Genomic DNA, 26,085 nt, shown 5'->3' on the forward strand with positions numbered 1-26,085 from the left:
CACACATTCATGCTAACAGGCAAACACTCACACTCACTCATGTATACAGTCGGGATTGTGAGAGTGTTTTCATTACAACTGCATTAAAGTATTCATGTATCACGTCAGTTCACAAAATAACGAGTGTATATAATAAAACCAGCATATAAAATTCACTCATCTTTAGGAAAACGGTTTGAAATCTTAATTTGACAGGTCAAATGTTTCGATTTCACTCTTTTATTACATCATATTTGATTCTTTAGAAATGTAAACATCAATACTATGATCACTGAAATAAAACAAACATAACGATAAATGTACAACAAAACACAAATCAACTTCAAATTTGTGTTGAAAAATATCATCTGATCATTGAATAAAGTCATCCACATACAGAATTGTGAATTTACTTTGCACTGAATCAACACTCAAAAATAATTATGTCAAGTTTACAAGAAATAAATGTAGATTTATTATAGCATACCATCACATGGTATTTCACAAGAGAGCTAATCAAGGCAGTTATGTGATTATTGAGCTTTCTGTTCATGATTTAACATACACAAGCAGTATGTTCACAAGCAATATAGGCAAGACAATCTCGGGCTTTAATTTGAATAAAGGATTTTAAGAAATAAAAGGAATAGACTGCAAATCTTTGAGTTCACACTGTTTAATATGATACATAATTTGTCTTGCTATGTTTTTGCACCTCTGCCTTAGGCCATACTGGATGTACTACAATCTAATATTGGAATAGATTATCACTCATATGTTTTCAGCTGTGAAACTGTTCATTTCTTTATAGCTTTCCCCCAAGTTGTTTTTATTGCAAGTGATTGACAAATCGCCCTATATTGACATTTTTATAATGGCCACTACAATAATTGTATTCAAACACTGATTTAATTAAATGCTTTATTACATCAATGTACAGCAATTTGTCAATCAATTGCAATAAAAACAACTTGATGCAAGAATTTCAGTTACTTGAATAATTTTTGCATTGTTTCCATGTTTGTTATGATGGGATTTGCCTGAACTATCACCTTATAACTGGTAAAAGTGTGTCTGAAACCAACCTCTTACAATGCACTCCCATTACAATGAACATGGCTATGATGAATTTTCATACACATAAAGTACAAAATCTAGGTCCCAAAATTAGTGTCCATGTATTTTCATATACTTTTTGTTCAGGTACAGTATAATGAAATTTCAATATAACGAAAGAAAACCGTTGGTCCCGAAGACTTCACTATGTAATGGAAGTCTCCTACAGGTTTTAACAATATCATCTGAATTGCAGGGATTAGCAAAAAGTCAAGTCTTTCCAATTAGAAAACACTTCTTGGCCTACCAGCTTCCAATACAATGTTCAATCAGGTGCTTTTTCTATAACTAATTCAACTACAACTAGACTGATATAATTTGTACAGAGAGAAACTAATATGCAACATATTACTCCTGAAGAAAAACAACCAAACCACTTGACCTATACCACATCTTAGAGTCAAGTATTGGACTTTACCTTACTTGCCAAACATTTGGCAGGTATGGTGATATACACATTATACCCTGCTTAAACAAATCTGGTGGGTTTGAAAATTGATTAATCAACTTACAGCTTACCTGCAAACCAAGACGGAAAATAAATTTGTACAAATGGGGGGGGGGGGGTGATATTGAAAACAAAAGGAATTTTCACCAATAGATCACTATCACTACATGTTCACAAAAGTGTAAAATAAAAGGAAGAATAAAGCTGAGAGTTCTTGAGTGAAACTAAAAATGATCACCATCATATAGGAATAGTTGGCTGGTATGGTACAGGATGGAAGAAATATTGACTCAACCATGCTGGGAAATTAATTTTCTGGCAATTCAACATGGCTGAGCATGCCTACAAACATTCTAGCATATTAAGTGCCTTTACCCCACAATAACTTTTGTGCTGTTGTCGCAAGTGAATGCAACTGATATACTTGTCATCATAGTTTTCTTTTTTTTCATTTATGGCTTCCAGGGCTTCAGCATTACACCCACATGTATATAAAGCAAAACTAAAACCCACATGGAAAGAACAAGAAAGACCCTCAAGCTTTCAAATGTACTGCAGCTAATTACCAGCAAATATAATGGTGTCAAAATGACAACTTTTTTGGTATGTGACTAACAATCTCTCTATCGTTGGTATTGGAACATGCATGTAGGCCCCTACAGCCTGCTCATATTGCAGCCAGATCACAACAATGAATGCAAACATACCTAGTAATACAGTTGAACCTCTCGTATCCGGACAAGTCGGGACCGGGGCTCATCCGGATAAGGGATTTGGCCGGATACGGGAGACTCAATGCTTTATACATGTACATAATATATACACATGTACAGTAGCCCATTGCATTGTAGTACCACATGTAGTAATGTGCATACTGCAACCTTTTCATTGTTACACTCAGTAACAGACCCCAAAATAGAGGTTCGTGTTTGCAAGAATGAAATCATTTTCTTTTATAAATTCTTGGGATTATTTACCTAAATAACTATTAAGAAATGTATCAATTATATGTAATTCATGTGTGTTTGTGTAGGAGTTCTCAAGGAGTTGGGAATCCCCCTTTCCTCTCGTAATTATTTTTTAAAAAAATCACGGCGAGATTGCATCCATATAATAGAGAGATCCGGATAAAGGGAGGCCGGATAAGAGAGGTTCAACTGTACATGTCTCCAACAGTCAAAACCAATTGCAGTCCATACTGATAACCTGTTAAAAATGACATCCTTAACCACTATGGTCAAAAGTCATGTACAGTATGTTTATTTCAGCTTTCTTGGAAGAGGTCTGGCTAGGAAATATATACAAATTCTAAATAAACTTTTGCTAGGCTTGTAGCATTCAAATGTTAAAGTGGGGATTTAGATAGATTGCTTGTAAGGGCAATGTTAGATTTGTTCCTACATCACCTAGCGATACACAATTTATTGCAAGTGATTGTAAAGAGAAAACACACTTCCATTACACGTGCAGAAATATTAAGTGATCTCAAAACTAGGAAGACCTCTTGATTATTACTGTGATTTTCTATTTCTTCATTCATAGTGAAGTTTGGCATGGGAGTTCATGTTCATGCAAACGCTGTTGGACTTAAATTTATAGATGAATGAAATGTTCATTGTATGAATTTGTGGAACATAAGGGAAAGCATTTTGGAAGAAATGCATTTGGAGTACACATCTTTTCTTTTATTTGGGAGGGGGCAGTGTCTGGGAATATTTGTCACACAACTGCACAGAGTGTTTCAAGAATACATACCCTTATTCTCTTAACTGTAAATAACACAACCTCTGATAACATAAAATGAACAATAATAATAGTGCATCTCAACTATTTCTTAAATATATATATTCTTTTAAAGTGAAGTAGATACGAGATAAAGATAGCAAATGATATCTAAGCATGCAGAATGTACAATACTGAGTATTTCATTGCACATGTACAGCTACATAGGTTTACAGAATTACTCATCATTCCATACACTCAAAATTCTCTATTTATACCGATACCAGACCATGAAGCTCTATTTGACAAAGAGTGAAAGAATATCAAGTATTATACAACATCCAAGTAGATCCTTGTAATTTGATTGGAGGATTGTTGGTGACGTGATATTCAATAAGTACTCCATTTAACGCGCCGTGCAATTTTGGTTCTATTTTTGTGTGCAACTTGATTCAATTTTTTCGTTCTATTCCACGGTTCGAGAAATTGTACGGTACTGTGTGTACTGTGTGTTGCATATTGAGGATCGCATGCAGATAGCGCAGTGTCCGTACGTGTGCGGTACATGCATGCGCGTACATAGGCCTACGTAGTGCTAGTGTACGTGTATGAGCGCTAGTATAGCTGTGACCCGGAATCTACACTGATTGCACAAGCCAGAAAGAGAATCGCAGTGGATCCACATGTAAGTATGGCTATCATACCTATATAGACTTCTAGGCCTACTTCGACCAAAAAGATCTACTTGGACGTTGTATAAATCAAATAGTGTATGGTCTTTACTCGTGCAATGGAACGAGATTTCACACTCGGTGAAAGATGAGGCGCACTATTCAACTCGGCTTTGCCTCGTTGAATAGAGCGCCTCTATCTTTCACCTCGTGTGAAATCTCGTACCATTGCACTCGTGACCATTCACTATTTGTATACTACACTCTGTACATCTTTGGCACTCCATAGTTTGAATCCACGTAAAGTCTGCCGAATGAATCATGAATGCTGATGTTTGCTAGACATAATTATACTAGCACATGTTAACATGAACCTTATTGGAAGGCAGTTATAATGGTAACAGTTGAAGTTAGCATGTATCATCAATCTCCAGCACTCCATACTATAAAGGTAATGATAGTTAACTCCTTAATGAGGCTGCAATAACCAATGTGTCTGAGAAGGCACAGAGCTTGAAGGCAATATTATCCTATCACTAGTGTAGTCTGACCAACTTCATGCAGATACATTGTATGTCCATGTATTGCAGGTGTATATCAAAGGGTGTTCTGTTAGGAGGCCATTGTCTTGCACCTGTTATAAAATGGGTTTTAGAATCTCTGCAATCTGATTGGTCAATTGTCATGCATTGATTTTTACTGATCCACACTGAGCCATGCGTCCGGTAAAATCCAAACGCATGGTCATGTGTCCGGTAAAATCCGAACACATGGCTGAAGTCTTGTATAGTGTTGTAAGTGTACCGGACGCATGATAGGGAAAATAGTTGTATTTCATGAATTTACGAGCCCATTTTAAACACAAATGATGCACAGGCCTATTTCGAGGATCAGTGAGAATTGGATGCTCTCGTTTAACTTTGGAACGGTCTAAAACCCACGAGCGCAGCGAGTGGGTTTAAACAGTTCCAAAGTTAAACTCGCGCATCTAATTCTCACCAATCCACTCTGTCCTGTGCATCATTTGTATATTGAAATACTATCCACATGATTTTCGATCAAGAGGCAACTTCCATGTAACGTAACAAGAAGACCTCCTGCTTGCAAGCCATGCCTTCTTCACATTGTAAAGTGAAAGTGCAATTCTATACCGTGCTAAAACTGACTTTAATCGAGTAAAGTCACATAAACAGATTTTACAAAATCAGACATGAAATAAAAAAATTATGGAGTTTTAAAGATTCACATGTTTTTGCTGAATTATACTGGATTCAGCTAATAATGCAGACTAGCCATGGTAATGATGTAACACGACAAAGCTCCACTGGTTTATGCTACAAAAAATAATGAAAGTTATGTCTTCAGTTGATAATTTTAGCAACTACAACTCTTTGTCCTTTGGAGTCATATTAGCTCAGTTATTGAAACACAACAAATTACAAACCTCAATTTCTGATTGCTTGACTTAACTGAATTTATGAAAAACATTGTAAGCATGGTATGGGATTGCACTTTAGCAATACATATGACACAATGTGAGATTACTGCAAAACCCGAAATTTTCGCGTGCATGAAACTTTCGCAAATTTCCTGAGGAAACAAGATTTGCAAAAGGTTTTGCCTAAACAATGCATTGAATGCTAGTGGCAATTTGCGAAAGTTTCATGCTGTGAAAAACACTGTTGGTGCCAACTGGTGAAAGATTCATTCTGCCAATGTTTCTGGTTTTACAAAAATTCAAAGAGGAACCCTGCTCCATGTTCAAGTTGGCATAAAAAGAAACAAAGTTAAACTATGAAAGTTTCATGAAAATCTGGCAAAACAACAACAAAAACACTCAAGAAGTTGGGAAATGTTACGATTTCACAGGCTTGCACTAAATGATGATATTGGTCACAATTACAGGCGCATATCACCTGTGGTGAAAACATCATTATCTCACAAGTCACATTGACTTACACACACATCACACTGAACTTTCTTTTTATTACATGCACATGATGTCAAAATCAAAACTTTTATTTCTGTTGTTTTCTGAAATGACATAGCAATAATATTTTTTCTCAAAGAGTAACAACTTGTAAGCTATTAGTGGAGAAATGAGCAAAGAAAATGGGATTCCATCGGGATTCGAACCCAAGACCTCCGGATGCTAGCCCGGTGTTCTACTGACTGAGCTATAGAAAGCCCTAGTTCAGTGTTCGTCCCAGAAACCCTAAATTCTCAAGCTACTGACATCGATGAGATGATTTTATTCATAATCTTCAACAAAACGAAACGAAAAACTAGAAATGTCGCTATGGCGACTGGTATGCCTCCGCCATAATGCATGATTCTCCTAATAGGTCTAGATAGTACATGTGGACAATGTGTGATTACATTTTCACAAAATTGGCAAAATATTAAAATGACAAGTTTGTCACAAATGTGTTGAATGTTCACCTTGACCTAGGTTTAATTGGATGAATAGGAGAGCATGTATTTGGAGATTTCAGGACTTTAACTTGACTCTGACCCATTCATACATTTATGCATTGAGTAATTTTCAAGGTTGGAGAAAAAGTGCAATTTCTGTATTGAATAGTAAATTGTTACCATTTTCATCTGGGCTTTGACCCTAAAATTCATATATGATAATCACTGTCAGGCAGAACATGCATAAATATGTAGTAAGTTTCAAGATAACTTGAGCCACTTCCGAGATATGGAGGAACAAGTTAGTTCAGCACTTTCACTTGATCTTTGACCTTTTGACCTTCGAGGCAAAAAAAAAAGGGAAACAAAACTTTCCAGAGAATCTCTATTAGGTTATTGTACATGCATACACCAAGTGTTTAAAAAAAAAAATCCTGCTGGCATTGCATAAACATGAGGGAAATAGTAAAATTTTGAAGTGTTGCCCTTGACCTTTGACCCCTGACCTTTGACCCCATGAACCCTAACTTCTCTAGATAATCACTGCCAGTCAGTACATGCATATATACTATGTGCCATGAAGATACCTTGAACAATTTCCAAGTTACGGAGAAAAAAGTGAAGTTTTAATATTTTTACTTGACCTTTTGACCTTTGACCTTCGACCTCATGACCCCAAACTTTCACCAGAGAATCTTAATTGGGTAATATATGTATAAAGTAAGTTTCAATAAAATATCTTCAGGCATTGCATAGATATGGTGGAAATAGTGAAATTTTATGTATTTGAGCTTGACCTTTTGACCTTTGACCTTGAGCATGTGCACCCAAAAGTTGATAGGTACAACTTCACCCCCTAATACACATACATGCCAAGTTTCATTAGGATACCTCAAAAGGTTTTTTAGTTACGCTGTCCACAAAATTCATTACGGACGGAAGGACGGACGGACGGACGGACAACCCAAAAACATAATGCCTCCGGCACCACTTCGTGGCGGAGGCATAATAAAACTGTGAGGCAATGATACCCTCACTCTTTTACTTTATTTATCAAAGTTAACTTTGACATGGAACGGTTTCTCTTCAATTTCAATTGGCTTCTTCTCAAAGGGGGGGGGGGGGGGTTAAAAACTAAACAAAACAGAAAGCCTGCTACCTCATGTGCTGCAAGACAAACTCCACGAGATTGGGCAAAGTGACAGCTTCCTCCACAGGGAACAGAACACTGTTAGACTTGTTGCTCCCTGGGAAGAAGAGAATTGTGGGATAGGCTGCTGCCATCAGGTGCCACGGGAGGTCGTTGGAATCGGCATTGATCCGCGCTATCGTCAGGTCGTGGTGGGACTGGAATAATGCAGCCAGTTGGAGATATACGTGCTGGATCCTCAATGAATACATAAGTGCATGGGGATATGGTTTATGGACATGGATGCTTTACCACATTTTGTCAACCAATATTATTTTCACTATCATGATAAAGGTAAACTCTTTTAATAGCATGCATTGAAATGGATAAACACAACATTTATTCCGTTTCATCCAAACTGAAAGGAGATGGACAGTATGCCAAGGTATCTTCCCTGTCTTTCCATGTGGTTAGATTTGATGACAAGAACCCTCTGAATAAAATCAAGAAATAAAGGACTATGAAATGTCGTATTAAGAGGAAAATCTTCCTACAGTTTGATTTCTCAAGTTGTACCATTAATGGGCAGAAAATGCTTGCTACACTTGAAATTTGGTAATCAGAGCCCGCTATCTTGCCATCAAGTAATCACACTAATATTGACCAAACCTCAATGAAAAAAGAAAATACACTCCACTTAAGGGTTACATATATTTACCTGATATCCAATCAAATCTATCATCATATCTATCATCACATAAATGATATCAAGTCTTATTGATTCACATAAAACACTTAATGGGGAAAAATATTTTAATCTTCACTAAATATCTGATGAGCAGCATACCTTGTGGTTGTCCAGGACCAAATCGTTGTAGGTATCTGTAGTAACTTCTGTGATGCACACTATTCCAGGGTTACCACTTCCACAGTCTGGCTGCTGGGTGTCAGTCGGACCAGGAGAGGGGTAGCTTGACTGAATGTGTCTGGGGAGTATGGCCTCTGTATAGTTCATGATGAATTGCTTGAGAAGTACTGATGACAAGTGATGTTTATCCAGCTGCAGTACATGGTGAGTTTCATTCTGTAACATGTTTGAAGAAAAAAGGAATGAAAGAAGAAAAAAATGAATGTAAAAAAGAATCTACATGCAATAGATTTTTCATTCTTTTTAGACTTTTCAATATATACTCTGGTTCCTGTCACTCATTTTTCTTACTATCAGTCTCTGATGACAACTGATGCAAGTCATTTACTAAGTTGTAATATGCATGGTATACCAAGCTGTCATCGCATATCAAGCTGTCAACATATACGAAAGCCAAAAAGAGTCCAAAGCACAGATTTTCCTATCCTGAATTTGAAATTCTGAGGGCTCACAGCTATTCTCTAGGTACACATTTCCCACCTTATTTCACAAAATGTACAGAAGTAAGAGCATTCAAACTGGCCACAAGACAAACACAGTCTCCAGACAATTGGCAGTGACATTGATAAATATGCATTCAAGTTTGAGAAGAGCAAGCATTCACACACAATAGTTCAAATCAACACCACAGCAACATGCTTCAGGAGAAAAAAAAAAATTGCCATAACTTTGATGTTCAAACAGGAAGTACTCAGGATTATTATTCATACTGAATGATTAATTATTAGAATTTTCTCTTGGCTTTGAATTTTTTTAAGTTTAGGACATGCAGTGAGGAGTCACATGCAGAGTTTACTTTAAAAATAACATAATTTTTGTTGTTGAAAAGGGAATATTTTATTGAACTTCACTTCTTCATAACTTTGCAGATTTGATTCTTTCTCTGAACATCTCACTGTTTCAAAAAATATTCACAAAATCTTATTTCACACTAGTTCATCAGAATGTACAAATCACAAAAATTTCCACACTGCAAAATATTTCATTTCTACAGTAATGATGGTTGGTGGTTCACTAACTTTTATGAGGATGATTTGCACTCTTGAACAGGTAAGACTGGAAGCTTCCCGTAAAGGCATCTTCATAATTTGTTCTGCTGCTGAGCTGGAGAGTCTGAACTATTTGTTTACAAATGCATCCTTTCAAAACAAATACCTCTTTCTGATGAACCATGGTAGAATAGACCGGTTCCAATGTATTAAGATTTTATGCATGCTCTGTTCACAAAAGTTGCCCTTATCAATCACAGAGCTTGCCGGAGGTTTGCCCCTTCCTAGTAGCAACAACTAAGTGAATTCCTGCCTATGGCACAAAATTGGAGGGAGCAGGTGAATGAAATGCTTTGTTACTAGGCTGTACGACAATAACATCCATAAATTATAATACAGAAGTAGTTTACTCCTTAAGTCTTGTTCGGAAGGACTTTCCTTAATTTTGCTATCAGATTTTCAAGGGGGAACTTACCTGAATATCAACTATTGCTACACCAACACTGTCCTTCCTCTTCTGATTGACTCCAGATTTCAGTCCTAACCGATCTGCCATGGACCAGAAGAACTCTGACCTCATTGCACGAAACTCTAGCGTCCTATTTGTTGCACAAACAAGGTCATCAAAGCTTTCTATATGGCTTTCATGCATTTTTTGTATATGTTCATGAGTAGGCTTGTTGTTTCTGGAAGAGCTATGCATAATCTTGGCACTGGCTTCGCGTAACACAGTTTGCTGGTCAACATCATTCACAGGTTTTTCCAAACTCTCTGAAAAATAATCTGACTTCTCTTTAAAACTATATTTCTGGCGCTCAACACAAGGTAAGCCAAACGTTCTTGTTACAGAGGTCGCTGAGCTCTGTGGCAAGGAATGTGGAGGCAGGGATTGGAATGGAGGGCAAAGGTCACAGGTCAGGAGGTCAACGTCCTGGCAACAGAGGCGGTAGTGGCTGTAAGGGCTGTAGAAGTTGTTGAGGTGGAGGCAGGCATTGCGGGACCCTCTCACACCACTGATGACCTCCAGAGGGAAGGGAGCCCAGCTGCCCAGGGTGAGGTGGAGGCAGGGGTCACTCGCCCCCGCCAGCGGGTGATCAAAGGTCTCGCAGATCTCACAAACATTTCCACGCGCCATCGTGATCGACTCAATGCGCCCCGGAATGACGAGAGTCTGACAGCAGTCACTCTCACTCCACAAAGCACCAGAGCAGTCCTCTGCTTGACAAAACTCCTCCCCCTGCAAGACTCCTTCAGATATGCTGCGCTTCTCCTGAATCAAATCTGTCAACTTGCTGATGTAACTGTTGCTGAGACAGTTGTAGTATTGCAGGGCAACTTCACGTAACTGAAATAAGAAACAAGAAAACCCAACAGTCACAGCTTGTTTGTCTTGGACCAGCTGTTCTAGCCACTGAAGAGAAAATGCATCCATTTTCAGCAGCCACTTGTTGCTATCCAATAATTGCAGGACATAAGATAAGATAAGATACACTTGTGTATGCTGTTTTCCAGTCGTTAGAATGTATAACAAGAGGTGAAGTACACACTAATGTCTTTCACCTCCATCTTGACTTTATAAAGACAGAAATACTAGACTAGGCATAACATTACAATTCTCCTTGAATATGCACCCTTTGGTAATCTTCTGTGCACTGTGGAATTAAGACCACCTGGTTTTTTCAGTTGATGCCATATTTGTTAATTCCTGCTGGCCTTTGTAGGATAACAGAATATGTGGTTACCAGGAGAGCGATTGTTAAAGTGAGGGGGGGACACACAATGAGGAGATGAATGGGTGTAATATGGGTGGAAGTGTTGCGCTCCTGAGGCTCTTACCAGCATGAAGTTACTGTTGAAGACTCCGCTGCCATAGAAGTGAGGGGTGAAGAGGATGAGGGACGGGTGATGAGAGACCTGCGATGACAAGATGGTACTCTTCAGGCTAGGAGGAGCAATCCACTGCACCAACTGAAAAGAAACAAAATGTGACCTCTACAGGTGGCTTACTATGAGCTTGGGGGGGGGGGGGTAGTCATATGGTTCTCCAGGGAAGATCTCATGCCATCCATGACTGAAATGAATGCTGCATAAGACTGTATATCATTTTCAAGTGGGTATGTTAGAAAGAGAACATTTGGAGAGGGGCAGGCTAAACAAGCAAACTTGAAAGTATGGCAGGCTAGACTACTGAATATAAACAGTTTAAAAACAGTCACCACAGATTTGACAAGAACATCTCACAAAATAAGCAGTGATAGAACAGCAACTGTCATCAGGCATTTAAAATGTAAATAAAGCAAGACAAGAGAAGAAAAGCATCATATAAGAATAAAAGAATTAGCAAATTACAGACATAAATCCTGAAGCATATCATGAACAACGAGTTTGCATGACTTACCGATTCCCTGTGTTCACTGACCCAGTCAAGGATTGGTCTTGCCTTGAAAGGTAATGATGCAGGATAAGTCTGTAATCAAAAGAGAACATAATTATGCTGTATCAATAAACCTCAGTTAAACTTCTGTCACACTTGTATACCCCTCTCAACACCACTGGATACACACTGTCATCATTTGACAAGAGACAATACAGTCACAAGAGGGTTGATGCTTAAAAAAAAAGCAGCAGCATAAAGATAGATCTGATCATCATGCACCTTCCCTATGGTGTTGCTTCTGCTTGTCATTAAACTGTAACAACCTTTGCTTATGAAATAATGGCATGATTTACCCACTGGGGTTTGAAAAACGATATGATACCTGTCCAACATTGATGGAGAGAAATGGATGATTGCATGCTCTGGAAATGGAAACTGCTATCCCAAAAACTAAACTGAGAATTGAACGGTTAATTACAAGGCTCTGATAATGAAAGGGTGAACAAAAAGGCTTTAAGATACAACTAAATAATTATTACAAAGGCTAAAAAATGGAAATGCTCACAAAAAAATAATAAACTGCAATGAGACAATTAACAGAAATGCATTTTGGAATAGAACAGGCTCAGCACCTTCAAGGAGAGATGGGGTTAAAAAAAAGGCTCTACCGATTTGCAGGGTTATCAACTAGAAAATGGAATGGTTGAAAAAAAAAAAGGATTAAAAAAGACCAACCAAAATGGATCTGAGAATTGAAGAGGCTAAGTGAAGGAAATAAAAAGCTACAATCATAAAATATTTGACAAAAAGAGATTAAGGAACATTAAAAAAGAAAACAGCAGGGTATAAGAGAGACAGAGGGAATTAAGGATTTATAGGATCTGAGAATAAGTGTTAACAAAAGGCTTTGAGAAGAAGCAATTTGAAAGGCTCTGATGATGGAAGAGTTAACAAAAAATTAAGTGAGGATGGCATGACTAAAAAAAGAGGAAATTTAAAGCTAAAAATGCACTGAATATCAGCATTTAAGAAGATCCAAAGAATTAAGGATTGTAGAGGTTATGATGATGAGAGGATAAAAAAGGATTTAGGAAGAAACTCTTGATAACAAATGGTTAACAAAATGAGATAATTTGTCTTAATAGCCTCAAAGGTTCAAAAAAAAATTAGAAGGAAAAGAGATGCCCAAAAAAATTTCTCGGGTTGGGAGAATAAAGGGGGAAACAAAAAGGCTCATAAACAGAATTGAAGGGTTAAAAAAAAATGTCCAATGGTTCAAACACTGTTACAAGGAAGGAAGGGTTAAAAAACAGGCACTAATAACTTGGGTAAATTCAAAGGTTTTACATTTTTTTTGCAAACATCGCAAAATATTCCAATGTTGAAGTATAATGTTCTGAACATCATGTATGAAATCTTATTATAATGCCCCTCAGAGTTCTTTTAAAAGAGAGAGAAAACAAGAGACCCGCGGGTCACGCGCTCACCTGAGTATCGCAAGTTCACCTTCCATGCATTCTTGCAGACTCTTACCTGAGAACATTGGAAACTTATGGTGGGGGTAGTTTTGAGAATGGGGGCATGGTGTCCATTTACATATTCCATCACACTGGTAAAAAATACCTACAATGTACACTGTACTTTATAGAATGTTGGATTATGCAGCTTGGGGAAAAAGACTTAAAGCCCTATCACTTTTGATTGGAACTAGAGAAATATATTATTTAATATTCATTAAATCAGGAGGTTTGGACCCCCTGGGGCCCCCAAGGAAAGCATGGTGCCCATTCAAACACTTTGAGATCTTATCCCTATGGGAATGCTACTTGCCAAGTTTGGTGAAAATCCATTATGTTGTTTTCAGCACAAAGATTAAAATTTAGGCGCGCATTTGGACCCCCACCCAGTCCCATCCCGCTTCCTTGGGTCCCAAGGGGGTGGGGGTAGGGAGGGCACCCCTGATTCTCCCATGAACAAACGTCAAACAACAGTCATCAATATACTGACTCATTGTATTAACTTAGCTCAATCACTTCCAGTTCTAAAGAAAATCTGTAAAGATTCCTTACAGGAGGGGGGACCCTGGGGGCCCCCAGGTGGGGCATGGTGCCCAATTGATGGAATTGAGATTCTATCCCCCTAGGGATGCTACCTGCCAAGTTTGGTGAAATTAGTGATTAGGTTTTCAAGAAAAAGATGAAAATTTACAATTTCGGTCCAAATTTAGGCCCCCTGGGGCCCCCAAGTGGGGCATGGTGCCCATTTGATGGAAATAAGATTATTTCCCCTAGGGATGCTACCTGCCAACTTTGGTGGAAATTCATCATGGCATTTTCAAAAAAAAGATGAAAATGTACAATTTGGGCCTCATTAGGACCCCTCCCCACCCCCCTCCCCTCGGTCCCAAGGGGGGCACCCCTGATTCCGCCATGAACAAACTTGAAACTACAGTCATCAATGTACTAATTCATAGTATTAACTTAGCTCTATCACTTCTGGTTCTAGAGAAGAAGATTTTTTAAGATTCCTTAATTTTGGGGAGTTTGGGCCCCTCTGGGGGCCCCCAGGTAAGGAATGGTGCCCACTTGAACAAATTGAGATCCTATCCCCCTAGGAATGCTACCTGCCAAGTTTGGTGAAAATCGGTCAAGGGGTTCTCAAGAAGAAGATGAAAATGTAAAAGTTTACGCACGATGGACGACGCACGACGCACGGCGGACGAAGAGTGATCGCAATAGCTCACTTGAGCCTTCGGCTCAGGTGAGCTAAAAACTAAGCCCACCTCACTCAAGAAAATGCTCCCCCACTGTAAAAAGAATATGGGAGATTTGTTTTGTTTTGGTTTTTTTTGTTTTTGTTTTTTGTTTTTTGTTTTTTGTTTTTTGTTTTTTTTGGGGGGGGGGGGCTCATGATAAAATTGGCTGGAAATCTGTAGTATTGTTTCCCCCTCCATCATACAGAAGTTTCAAGTTTCATTATTCTGAGAAAGGTCTAAATTACCTACCTCTAAAATATACATGTACCAGCTGATGAAAGGAATCTATCTTTTTAGGGTTGCAAAAGGGGCACACAAATCTTACAGGATTATAGCATGGAAGGTTAACTAGAATAGAATGGAACAATTTGACACTTTGAGAATAGATGGGTTAAGGAAATCACTTGGGGAAAAATACTGTCATAAAAAAAAAAAAAAAGATGAGAATAGAAAAAATACAAAAAAAAAGGTATTGAGAATGAAAGGGATGACAAGAACCATCTTGAGAATCAATGGGTTAAACAACTTGGGCTCTTCAAAATTATGCAGATTAAAAGCTTTCAGAGGACAGATTCAAAAGCTCCAAGCAGGCTGTTTAAACAGGCAACAACTTTAAAATGTTCAACACAAAAGCTTTGAGAATTGGATGTAGAACAAAAAGGCTCTTAAAAGATTACATAATATTTCAGAAGGGCTTTCAAAATACAAGAGTTACTGCACAATAAACATAAACAAGCACAAAGACAAAAACACAATCTGAAAACTAAACAGTACACAGAAAGGTTACAAGGAGTACTGAAATAGTTCTTGAAAAATGCTCGGATGTATCGGATCATATGAGTCATCTTTACTAGCCAAACATATCTTGCCAATACCATTTCTAGAATCAGCGCTATCACAGTGTGGTGGTCAACAGTACTGCCTGTATGATACTGTTTCCTATGAATCCTTTTCTTTTCTCTTACTTGGATCAAAAGCCACTCCAACTACAATACAATTAAAAGTGATATTCTTTGACAAGTAACATATTGTATATACTTAATGTAGAGAACATAACTGGTTTATCTATGTCCTGAAATAACACAGGCCCTTGGGAATATGCAGTGTATTGATGAGTCATTCTTCACTCCTCCCACAAGTGGAGTGGAGCACCTATCTTGATTAGCAGCTGATCATGCAGAGAGTAACAAGAAAATCTTACTGTGCTGCTACTGATACTGCTGGTAATGATACAGGACAAAAAAAAAAAAAAAAAATACAGGCATGCAATGGTCTATGGCAAAGAGACAATGCTCAGTTAACACAACAAAAGAATCCCATCAAGCTTCAGTCAATGCACTTTCTCCTGTCTAGATGACCACAGAAAAACTAGGTTGATTGCACTTTTGGATATTACTTGCATTTTCCCCTTGGGAGCCATTCATAGGTACCTCTATATTAAATTGCTGACCTTTAGAAAACCCTGACTTGGGTAAGCATCTAATCAACATGACCAGCTGGTGACTTTCTAAAATTCATTACACAATGACTGTTTGCTTGTGTATTTCATATCATTGCTTCCTTCTTTTAAAAATAAACCGGCTAACATATTGGATATGATTCATTTTAAGGAGGTTAAATATGGAAAGATCCCTAGTAAACAGTTTGAACATAATACAGAAATGTCATATAAACAATGTCATCAAAGATGTCAAAATTATTTCCACTAGACTTTTCATATTTATATAACATGTACACTGGCTTTGATGTAGGACTGAAACAAATATTTTCCAGTGAATATTATTGCCTTAATCTATTTGTGGAAAAAAAAAATTAAATTCAGGTTATTCCCTGGTTCAAGATACTTAATATGGAACAATATATAAAATGTATGTAAATAAAACACACACACACACACACAAAGCAAGAGACCCAATGGGTTTACAGCTCACCCGAGTATCTCAAGTTCCCCTTCCACACATTCTTGCAGATTATTGCCTAACAAGGACACAGCAACCTCAGGCAACTAACAAACTGATCTAATTTGAAAGGGTCTACTAATCAGCTGGGAGTGAAAGGGTCACAGAAACTATTTTGTGAAATGAAAGGGTTATCAACAAATGATTGTAATATGGAAGGGTCAACAAACGAGCTGCGAATCAAAGAGTTATAGAAACTGTTTTGCAAAATAAAACGGTGCACAGAGGTACTGAGGATGAAGGATTATGTAAAGGCTTCTGTCAAATGAAAGGATTATAGAAAGGGATCTGAAAAAAGAAAATGTGTATAGGGGTATTGAGAATAAAAGGGTTATCAAAAAAGTACTGTAAGCTTATAAATGGTCTAAAAAAGCTGGGATTGAAAGGATCATAGAAACTGCTCTGATATATGAGAGGGTTACAGAGGTTCAAGAATTACTAGAAATGTCACTATGGGAACTGGTATCCTCTGTCATAATGCATGGTTCTAATAGGTCTATAGTACAATGTCTTGACAGTGTGTGATGACAATTTCACATAATTGGCAAAATATTAAAATGATAAATTTGTCACAAATGTGTTTAAAGGTTTTTCCTTGAACTAGGTTTGCTATTACTGTCTAAGAGTGAAGGTACATTATTTCGGGTATTGAGGATTTTTACTTGACTTTTGACCCTTTTATAAGTTTACGCATTGAGTAATTTTCAAGGTATGGAGAAAAAGTGTAATTTCAGTATTGAATAGTAAAATTTTGGCATTTTAGCCTGGCCTTTGACAATTGACCTTTGGCCCTATGACTATAAAATTACCAAGAGAATTACTGTCAAGTAGAACATGCATAAATATGTACCAAGCTTCATGATGATACCATGAGTCACTTTTGGGATATGGAGGAACAAATGAAATAAAGCACTTCACTTGTGCTTTGACCTTTGACTTTTGGCAAAAACTTCCCAGAGATCTCTATTGGGCAATACATGTACATACTGTATATATCAAGCTTCAAGAAAAATCCTGCAGGCATTGCATTATAAATATGAGGGAAATAGTGGAATTTTGAGGAGTTGACCTTGACCTTTGACCCCCTGACCTTCGACCCCAAAATTCTCTAGATAATCACTGCCAGTCAGTACATGCATATGTTCAAGTTTCATGAAGATACCTTGAACCATTTGTGAGATATGGAGGAAAAAGTGAAATTTTAAAATGTTTACTTGACCTTTGGCCTTGAGCATGGGCACCCAAAAGTTGGCCCACTTCTATGGTATTAATGTGAAATTGTACAATGTAAATACTAATATGAACACTTGTGTAGTATGAATTATTGATGTCTCGAAGGTGCAGGCAGATTGCAAAATCAGGCACCCTGCTTACAAGGAACCATTTTTGCTACTTCCAGCCTATCCTGATTATGTGGTGAGTACTGCACTTGCCAAATTTGGTGAAAATTTGACCATGCATTTTCAAGAAGATGATGAAAGTGTACAAATTTGGCCCCATTTGGACCCCATGTATCACTGTACTTACTCAAAGCATTAACTTTAGCTTCATCACTTCTAGTTCTAGAGACGAGGACTTTTAAAGATTCCTTAACCCGTTGAGGACACGCTGATTTTGCTACAACACACATTTTCCATATACCCCTGCCCGAATATACTTGGGACTTGTTCTCAACCAGTTATTTTGGGTTTTAGGACACATTCTCTAAGGGATGCTACCTGGCAAGTTTGATGAAATAGTCATGGGGTTTTCAAGAAGAAGATGATAATGTAAGAAGTTCAAAGATGATGAATGATACACAAAACATAATGGACTCCTGATGATAAATATCGCAATAGCTCACTAGAGCCTTCAGCTCAGACGAGCTAAAAAGAAGGTGAATAAAACCTTTAACTGTAAGTGAAAAAAAAAAGCATGTGATAATCAGGATAACTGACCAGCTTTCTTCTTACCAGGGATGTATTAAAATTCCTGAGCAGTGTGAAATTGGCATTATGGGCGAGTTCTAGGCTTGCTGCCAGGTGTTTGCTGGTGACTATAGCAAATGGTGTGGGTTGAATAGGGTCCTTCTCCAGATGCAGCATGGCAGCCCACTGGTACGAGGCTAGACCTTGTGGAGTGTGGGTGTGTTCGTAGCTGAAATACGCAACAGCTACAGACTGAATCAAAAAACATGAACAGACAAATGAATACTGGCAAAATGTGAGATTTACAGTTAAATGAATTCAATAACTTTTCTTTAAAAAACATTTAATTACATTGGCAATCTTATGCTGCTAAATATCTATAAAGAACAGAAGTTTTCTCTGACATTTCAAACTTAAATCATATAGCATGCTTTTCTTTCTGAATCACTCAAGTTTATCAGAAGTCAGACATATGATCTATGTTCCATGAGGGAGAGGAAAGGCCTTCAATTGACTTTTAAATTTGGTATTCCATACTTCATTCACATGAGGAGGGTGAATAACATGAGTTTGAATCCAGTGATGAATCTTAATAAACATGTCCTTCAATTTCACAAATGGTCAGTAGTTTTTCTATGTGCTGACTATTAGGTAAATCTTGCGCATTAATTTGAAAGTAATAGAAAGTATAACAATTAGTTTCTGAAATGAACTGATAACTGTACCCTGATCACTGTACAATAGTTATTGAAGGAGGCAAGACATTTCCTTCAAATTTTCTACTGCTTCCCCTTGAATTCAGACTTTGTGATTTAAAAGAAAACTCTTTCATCTTGAACCTTGAAGAAGTAATCCCTGTATCAGCTTGTCCAATAAGCTAGACTGGGATTATGCAGTGAATTCATCAGCCAAGACCCCGTTTACAGTGCGAGGCTCCGCCGCGGCCGAGCCAGCCTTCATTTTAGTGTAAACGCGCAAAAGGCCAAATGCGGGGCCAAAATTGGCCGCGCATTTGGCCACACTCTGGAGGTGGTCCCGGCCGTGGCCGAGCCGTGGCCGAGCCCGGCCTTTTCTCAGTGTAAACGCAAACTGGGCCAAATGCGCGGCCAATTTTAGTCTGGCTTCAAGACCCTCTGCCCGTACTATTTCGTTATTCAGGATATTAACTCCCTCAATGTCGAAAACTAGTATAGTTTAAGGTAGTTTTGTCCTGCAAAGGATTTTTCCTTCGGCACAGGCCTTTGCCCGAACGGCCACGGAATCCAGTTGGCAAAGGGTCTAAAAACCAGACTATACCAAATTGCGTTTGTTTACAAGCAGAGTGCCACTACGGCAAAATATTGAAAGGTTTGAATTAAAAGCGCGGCCAAGTCCGGCAGTGTAAACGGACAAAATTGCGGGGCTCAGCCCAGCCCCGCACTGTAAACGGGGTCCCAGACTGATTTATGCACCCAATGTTTACTCTGGGTATAGACCTGTTTGGTTTGGGCATTGTTTTTGACTTTACTGTCTATTTCGGCCATAACTGGGGGCTTCAGTATGTCTAACAACAGTTAATTTATGCACTGACATCGTGCAATGCATCTGACTCAAATAACAACTCATTGAATCATCTTTTCTTCTTATTTTGGAAGCCCCCAGTTATGGCCGACATAAGTTAGTATTTTAAAACTAAACAGGTCTAAAGCAGCCTGCCAGATCTTTTGAAGTGCTCAGGACAAGGCACAAAGCTCACTAGTATTTTACCTATCACAATTATTAAAATAGTATTAATGACTGTACTGTTAGTCTTTACTCAAACTTTTTATTCCTGTTTTGGATAAACTCTGTGTTATAAAGCACATTTCCTCTTCATTCATTTCACCAAACCTCCTCCAAAGCCTAATGACTGCAAGCAGATTGAAATCTTACATCATGCTGAGCTCGCAGCAAGTCCAGGCTCTTCATGTCTGGGAGATACTGCACCGGGCTGCACACCCTCTTCATAAACTCCACCAACTCCTGGGTCTTCTGGAGCCCTGTGTACTGCACCCCTTCCCGGCTGTCACGGTGGGCAAACAGGATGGGGTAGTAGGGTACCACCACCTTGTGTCTACAACCTCCAGCAGGATACCAGCAGTTCACTGCCATGAAGAGAACCTGGCAGGTGGGAAACAAAACCAAAACAAATGAAACATTATCAACTAGAAATGTCACTATGGCGACTGGTATGCCTCCGCCATAATGCATGGTTCTCCGAATAGGTCTATAGCACAACGTCTTGACAATGTGTGACGACAGTTTCACATAACTGGCAAAATATCAAAATGACAGGTTTGTCACAAATGCATTGATTGAAACTCTCCTTGAACTAGGTTTATTTGGATGAATGGCTATACTGTCTAATAAGAGTGCAGGTATTTGGGGGATAGTACCAAACTTTTGACCCTTTCATAAGTTTAAAGAAGATATTTATAAGTGAAAATTAGCACTTTTTTACTTGACCTTTGACCTTTTGACAAGAAACTTCCAAGAGAATCTGTATTTGGTAATAGATGCATAAAAAGAAAAAACCCTGCAGGCATTGCACAGATAAGAGGGAAATAATGACATTTTGATGAGTTGACCTCTACCTTTAACCCCTGACCTTTGACCCATGACCCCTCAATTTCCTACATGATAACTGCCAGTTAGTACATGCATATATACTAAGTTCCACGGAGATACCTTAAAATATTTGCGAGATATGGAGAAAAAAGTGAAATTTTAACATTTTCACTTGACCTTTGACCCTTGACCTTTGACCTCATGACCCAAAACTCTCTCTGGGGAATCTTTCTTTGGTAGTTCATGCATACATTAAGTTTCAAGAAAATACCTCCAGGCATTGCCGAGATATATGGAAAATAGTGAAATTTTGAGCATTTGACCTCGACCTTTTGACCTTTGACCTTGAGCATGTACGCCCAAAAGTTGATAGACACAACTTCGCCCACTCATACATATACATGCCAAGTTTTATTACGATACCTCTAACTGTTTCTTAGATACGCTGTCCACAAAATTGATTACGGACGGACGGACGGAAGGACGGACGGACGGACGGACGGACGGACAACCCGAAAACATAATGCCTCCGGCGACACTTCGTGGCGGAGACATAAAAACAAGTCAATATAAGAGAAGAGTGCAAATAGCACAAACTTAAAGCCAAAACATAGTTCTGGTACGCCTACAAAAGTTGTCAAATTTCGCTCCCAAATGTGAACGTATGCCTAAGATATGTGCGGAATAACGCTGTAATAACAAGATATTCGATGGGTAACGACGAAAATGCGAAATATTAACCAAAAAGGTTTGCCGGAGTCGCAATCTCGGAACTTACCCAATCTGGGTCAGGCTAAACTCGAACTGGACAACTCGCCCTCGCTTTGACAAATGCTGCAAAACTTTACTAGTCACTATTTGTCACACAACAACAAAACAAAATGTTTGGCAAATATAAGTACCATATAATTTCCTTTCATGATGCACCCAATTAAAATTCAACTGTTCAAAGCTATTACAGAAATGTTAGCACTCTGAACTGTTCTCAGGCCTCACTTGGTTGGATAGTTGCCGAGCGGCCTCTTCAAATTCTACGGCTGTCGCAAGAGAGTGGGCGTCCCAGTGGGCATAGTACATGATCATCCATACTTCCGCATCTGTTGTGATGATGTGATCCCTGACTGCCATCATGTCCCCCGTTGTAAACTCTGCCACTGGCGAATCACTGCTGAATATCCTCGGGGGCAGGGCCGAGGCAAAAGGTGCCCTGTTCCTGCAGAAAGACAACCCAAGGAGAAGGATATGTATCCAGTTCACTGACTGAATGCCCCCCCCCAAAAAAAAAAAATAAAAAAATAAAAAAAATGACAACAAATTCATTTCGAGACTCAAAATATACCATGTACAATTCTTGTAACAATGTTCTATCCTGTGCATGAATTTGCAATGATTCACTTTAAGTTTATCAATTTGATCATCCATGCATGTAGTATGAAATATAGGATATACTTACTGAATGTATTCATTGCAAAGAAATACAGTGCATTCCATAATAATGAACACTGCCATGAAAAAAAACTTTTATTACAACTGAGTAAAAATTCTTCCAAACTTATCATCTCTACAAAATTTCTTATTATTCTCTTTATTTTTCTTGACCTTTACTCGCAAATATCTCCATTTGGCAAATATGGACTTATCGGTTTTTGCGAACATATTCTTTACTGTTCGGTTATTAACAAAATTTTGATATTTTCGAAATGAAAGAAAACTGCCGGTCCCGACGACTTTGTTATAATGGGAGAGCACAGTACTGCTATGGCATCACATACTTAATCATGCATGTATGTCTTTCATGCTAGAGTTTGATTGTTCTTACCCCCTGGGGTTATCCAGGTGAGACACAATGCCCGACAGGATGAGGGCCATGAACAAACTCCAGAGCTCAGGATTGCGTGCCATCGTTTCTCGCACCTTCTGCCACGCGTTACTCAGCCACAAGCAGTAACCAAGCACCATGCTCAAGAAAAGATGGACAACAATGTCTCCTAGCGGGATAGTGGGTGGGAATCTCCCATTACACAGCGAGCACTTCTTTCAGAGACGCATACACGAGCAGAGAAAGTCTGTCAACCCGCAAGAGGATGCATCCAGAGGAAGTTCTCAGTATATGTATGTCGATGTCACCTTGTAGACTTGCCTCTTCCATCACGACACATTGCAAATTTTGCTGTCTACAGTGTACAAAAAAAAGAAGAAAACAATGGAGAAAAGACACAAAATCTCATCAGATCCTTTCTGTTGAATAATAATCTGCCTCTTTGTGACATTTGGCTGCAGGTCCCTGTAAACATGTTTTGTACAGCAACAGAGCTACATTTTATTCTGTATATACATGTACAGGAAGCTATGCAGTGTATAGTTATGCATTATGTAACATGAGATACAGTATTAAAGCATGAACTATAAATTTGTTACTCAATGTCTGTCATTATATTTGATCTCATAGTCGTGGAATATTTTAAGATCTGTAAATTGTGTAACACATCCAAGAGAATGTTTGTTCCATCCAGATAATTGGTAGCAAGTAGCATTCTGAGACTGAATGATTACCGGTACATGGCATGATGATGACATTGAATGCCACCTATTCATTACATCAGTTGAAAAATAAAGGAAGTTGTGTCACAAATGATAAACTGTTAGTCTGTTGTCAGATAGTGGCAGTGCGATATGCAGTCACAAGAATGGTGAAGTAAGTTCTTGACTTGTGAAAATGGAAATGAGCCAGGGGCGGATCCACAAATTCCGTGAAGAGGGGGCGCCGTAAAGGGCGAGCACACACCCCTCCCCCATTTTTTTTTTTTTTTTTTTTTTTTTTTTTTTGCAAAAAAAATAAAGGGGGCGCTCCCTCCCCCCTGGGCCTGGATCTGCCACTGCAAGCTGTCATTACTCATAAATGCTAGTCATGCATAGCTAGTGGGTAACATTCTGCACATAATCATATCACTTCATCAGTAAGTTTAAACAACATAGAAGATCTACATCATGATGCAGGCAAGGACGCAAAGCCAGATGACAGACATTTGAGACAAGAGTGTACCACGGCACGGGCACGGTACACATGGACATGGTAAATTGTAGGTGGGCCTACAGGTACTAAAGTCGATGCACAAGCCTCAACAAGGCTATCATAATGAGGTCTCTCGCATATACAAAGTACAATGTACGAAATCTTGTCGAAGGCGCAGCCCGGGTGTATGATGAATCGTACAGCTCTAGATCTAGTACTTGTAAGTTGTAGGCGGTATGCGGTATGTGTGATGTTAACTACACGCAGCGCTGTCGCGCAGCACAGTGTCTGGTCAGGCTAGTGTGATGTGTGATGCACCTCAGTCTACCGTGGTTCATCCGCCCCGCCGCGCCGCCGGGCTCATCTCCGCTGTGTCACCTCGTAAACACCATTCTATCGTTGACGTTGTGTCTTTACAGTATGACATTGAACACAACCCGTGCAAAGCCAAAGGGAACATCGCTCTGACCTGTGCATCGTTCGAAATATTATTGTTTTGTGTACAAATGAAAGCCCGGCTGCCCTTATTATGCCACAAAGAGCACAAGTTAACGACCACGGTAACTTACAAACACCACAAAAGTGACGGTGACCAGTACCTTCCCAGTGATGATGAATTACTAGTAAGTCACGCACAATCCAAGTTTCGCTTGGCAAACAGCATTACGCCACGTACTTCAATAGTAATCACACACATTACCAACGCCTAGCCTCTCTCTCAGCTCAGCTCAGTATACTTCGCACCTGCAGACGGAAAGGGAGGGGGTGTTTTAAAAACCCCTATATATAGATTTTATAGGCCTATAGGCCTATAAAATCTATTAAAAAAACGTGCATGCATTTCCAATAGGTCAACGGGGGAGGGGGGGGGGGGATTGAGGAAGCATTGGTCTTCACCAAGCCACGAGTAAGTACTGAGTAATCATGATGTGGTACCCTCGACCCCCCCCCCCCCCCGCCCCCTCCCCGTATGCACACGTGACACGCACACTCGACACAATAATTATGTGTTCAGAGGGCCCCTCGGGAGAATGAATTTTATGATTGTGCTTTCTTTCAAGCAGAGGATTTGATGCCATGCCGTCTGATGTGAATGTATGCATTTTATGTTCTTTGTTCCAGTGGCGATTAATACTAGTAATAGTTTTCAATCGACAGTGTGCTTCTATCATTTACTATAAACGTGTGATTTAAGGCTATAGTTGCTCGTTCATTCTGGCCTTGGAAGTAAAATCACTAGGCTTCCTTAAAAAAAAAATAAAAATAAAAATCACTGGAAATTTAGTGATAGGGCTTGTTTTGGAGGAGTTCTAATTTCTTCGTCGGGAAGGTCCAATTATTCCTTCAGTTGCTCCGCATCTTTCACTTCGACTTTTTTATCTTGCTTTATTGACAAGTAAGTCCTACACTAAACAAAGGCCAGCAAAACCAGTTAAAGGGGGAATCCGTCCAAAATATAAGTTAGTCTGACAAGAAAGAGTAAAATATTACGAGTTCAATGATATAAATTTGATCGAAATCGGATAAGAAAATAAGGAAGTTGTGACACTTTAAAGTTTCGCTATTTTGGGGGGAAACAGTTCTTGAACAGTGAATGTGAATGTGCAAATGGCAAAGTGAGCATGTCATTCCCTCACAACTTATACCATATAGTTTGTACCTGGGTATACGTAAAATTTTGAAATTTCCATTTTTTTCATTCAAACGCAATTATGCCCGAGGTTCAAATCCTCGTACGTGTATTCGATATCTAACTGATCACTATTCTGAAGTTATTCAACCAAGAATAATGTCATGTTTCATACTTCAATGACAGAAACATTGAATTTTTTTTTTTTTGTACACGATCAATGGAAAATTGTGAGGATATGACATGGTTAGCTCACTCATTTGCATATTCATATCCACTGTACAAGAACTGTTTTGCTGAAATCAGCAAAACTTCAAAATGTCATAACTTCCTTATTTGTCATCCGATTTCAGTCAAATTTTTACCGTTGAACTATAGTAAGATTTTACTCTTTTTTTATCAAACTAACTTTTGGACTGGATTTCCTCTTTAATGGGTAGGCCCTAATGTAATTTTATAAGT

General features: G+C 38.7%; 1 protein-coding gene across 1 annotated transcript; it reads right to left on the bottom strand.

Moving 5' to 3' along the window:
- Positions 1-7,486: 7,486 nt before the first annotated feature.
- Positions 7,487-24,643, bottom strand: LOC139714357 (thioredoxin domain-containing protein 11-like). Its single transcript, XM_071626066.1, has 10 exons — positions 24,563-24,643; positions 22,800-23,154; positions 21,977-22,193; positions 20,306-20,533; positions 18,440-18,646; positions 11,796-11,864; positions 11,234-11,365; positions 9,873-10,742; positions 8,328-8,564; positions 7,487-7,731 (listed from the first exon to the last, which is right to left on the bottom strand). The coding sequence occupies exons 2-10, from the start codon at positions 22,937-22,939 to the stop codon at positions 7,507-7,509; spliced, it is 2,325 nt and encodes a 774-aa protein (XP_071482167.1). The 5' UTR covers positions 22,940-23,154; positions 24,563-24,643; the 3' UTR covers positions 7,487-7,506.
- Positions 24,644-26,085: the final 1,442 nt, after the last annotated feature.

This window comes from Diadema antillarum, unplaced genomic scaffold, assembly GCF_040938485.1.
Source record: "Diadema antillarum isolate AM-2024a unplaced genomic scaffold, OU_Dant_1.0 seq00002251_RagTag, whole genome shotgun sequence".
Lineage (NCBI taxonomy): Eukaryota > Metazoa > Echinodermata > Echinoidea > Diadematoida > Diadematidae > Diadema > Diadema antillarum.

What these genes read in the sequence shown, in the direction of transcription:
- LOC139714357 (XM_071626066.1), bottom strand. Translation starts at nt 22,939, where the DNA reads ATGGTGCTTGGTTACTGCTTGTGGCTGAGTAACGCGTGGCAGAAGGTG. An exon ending in CACCTGGATAACCCCAGGGG is followed by an intron (nt 22,194 to 22,799) that starts GTAAGAACAATC and finishes GTCTTTCTGCAG; the next exon opens with GAACAGGGCACCTTTTGCCT. An exon ending in GGAATTTTAATACATCCCTG is followed by an intron (nt 11,865 to 18,439) that starts GTAAGAAGAAAG and finishes TTTTGATTACAG; the next exon opens with ACTTATCCTGCATCATTACC.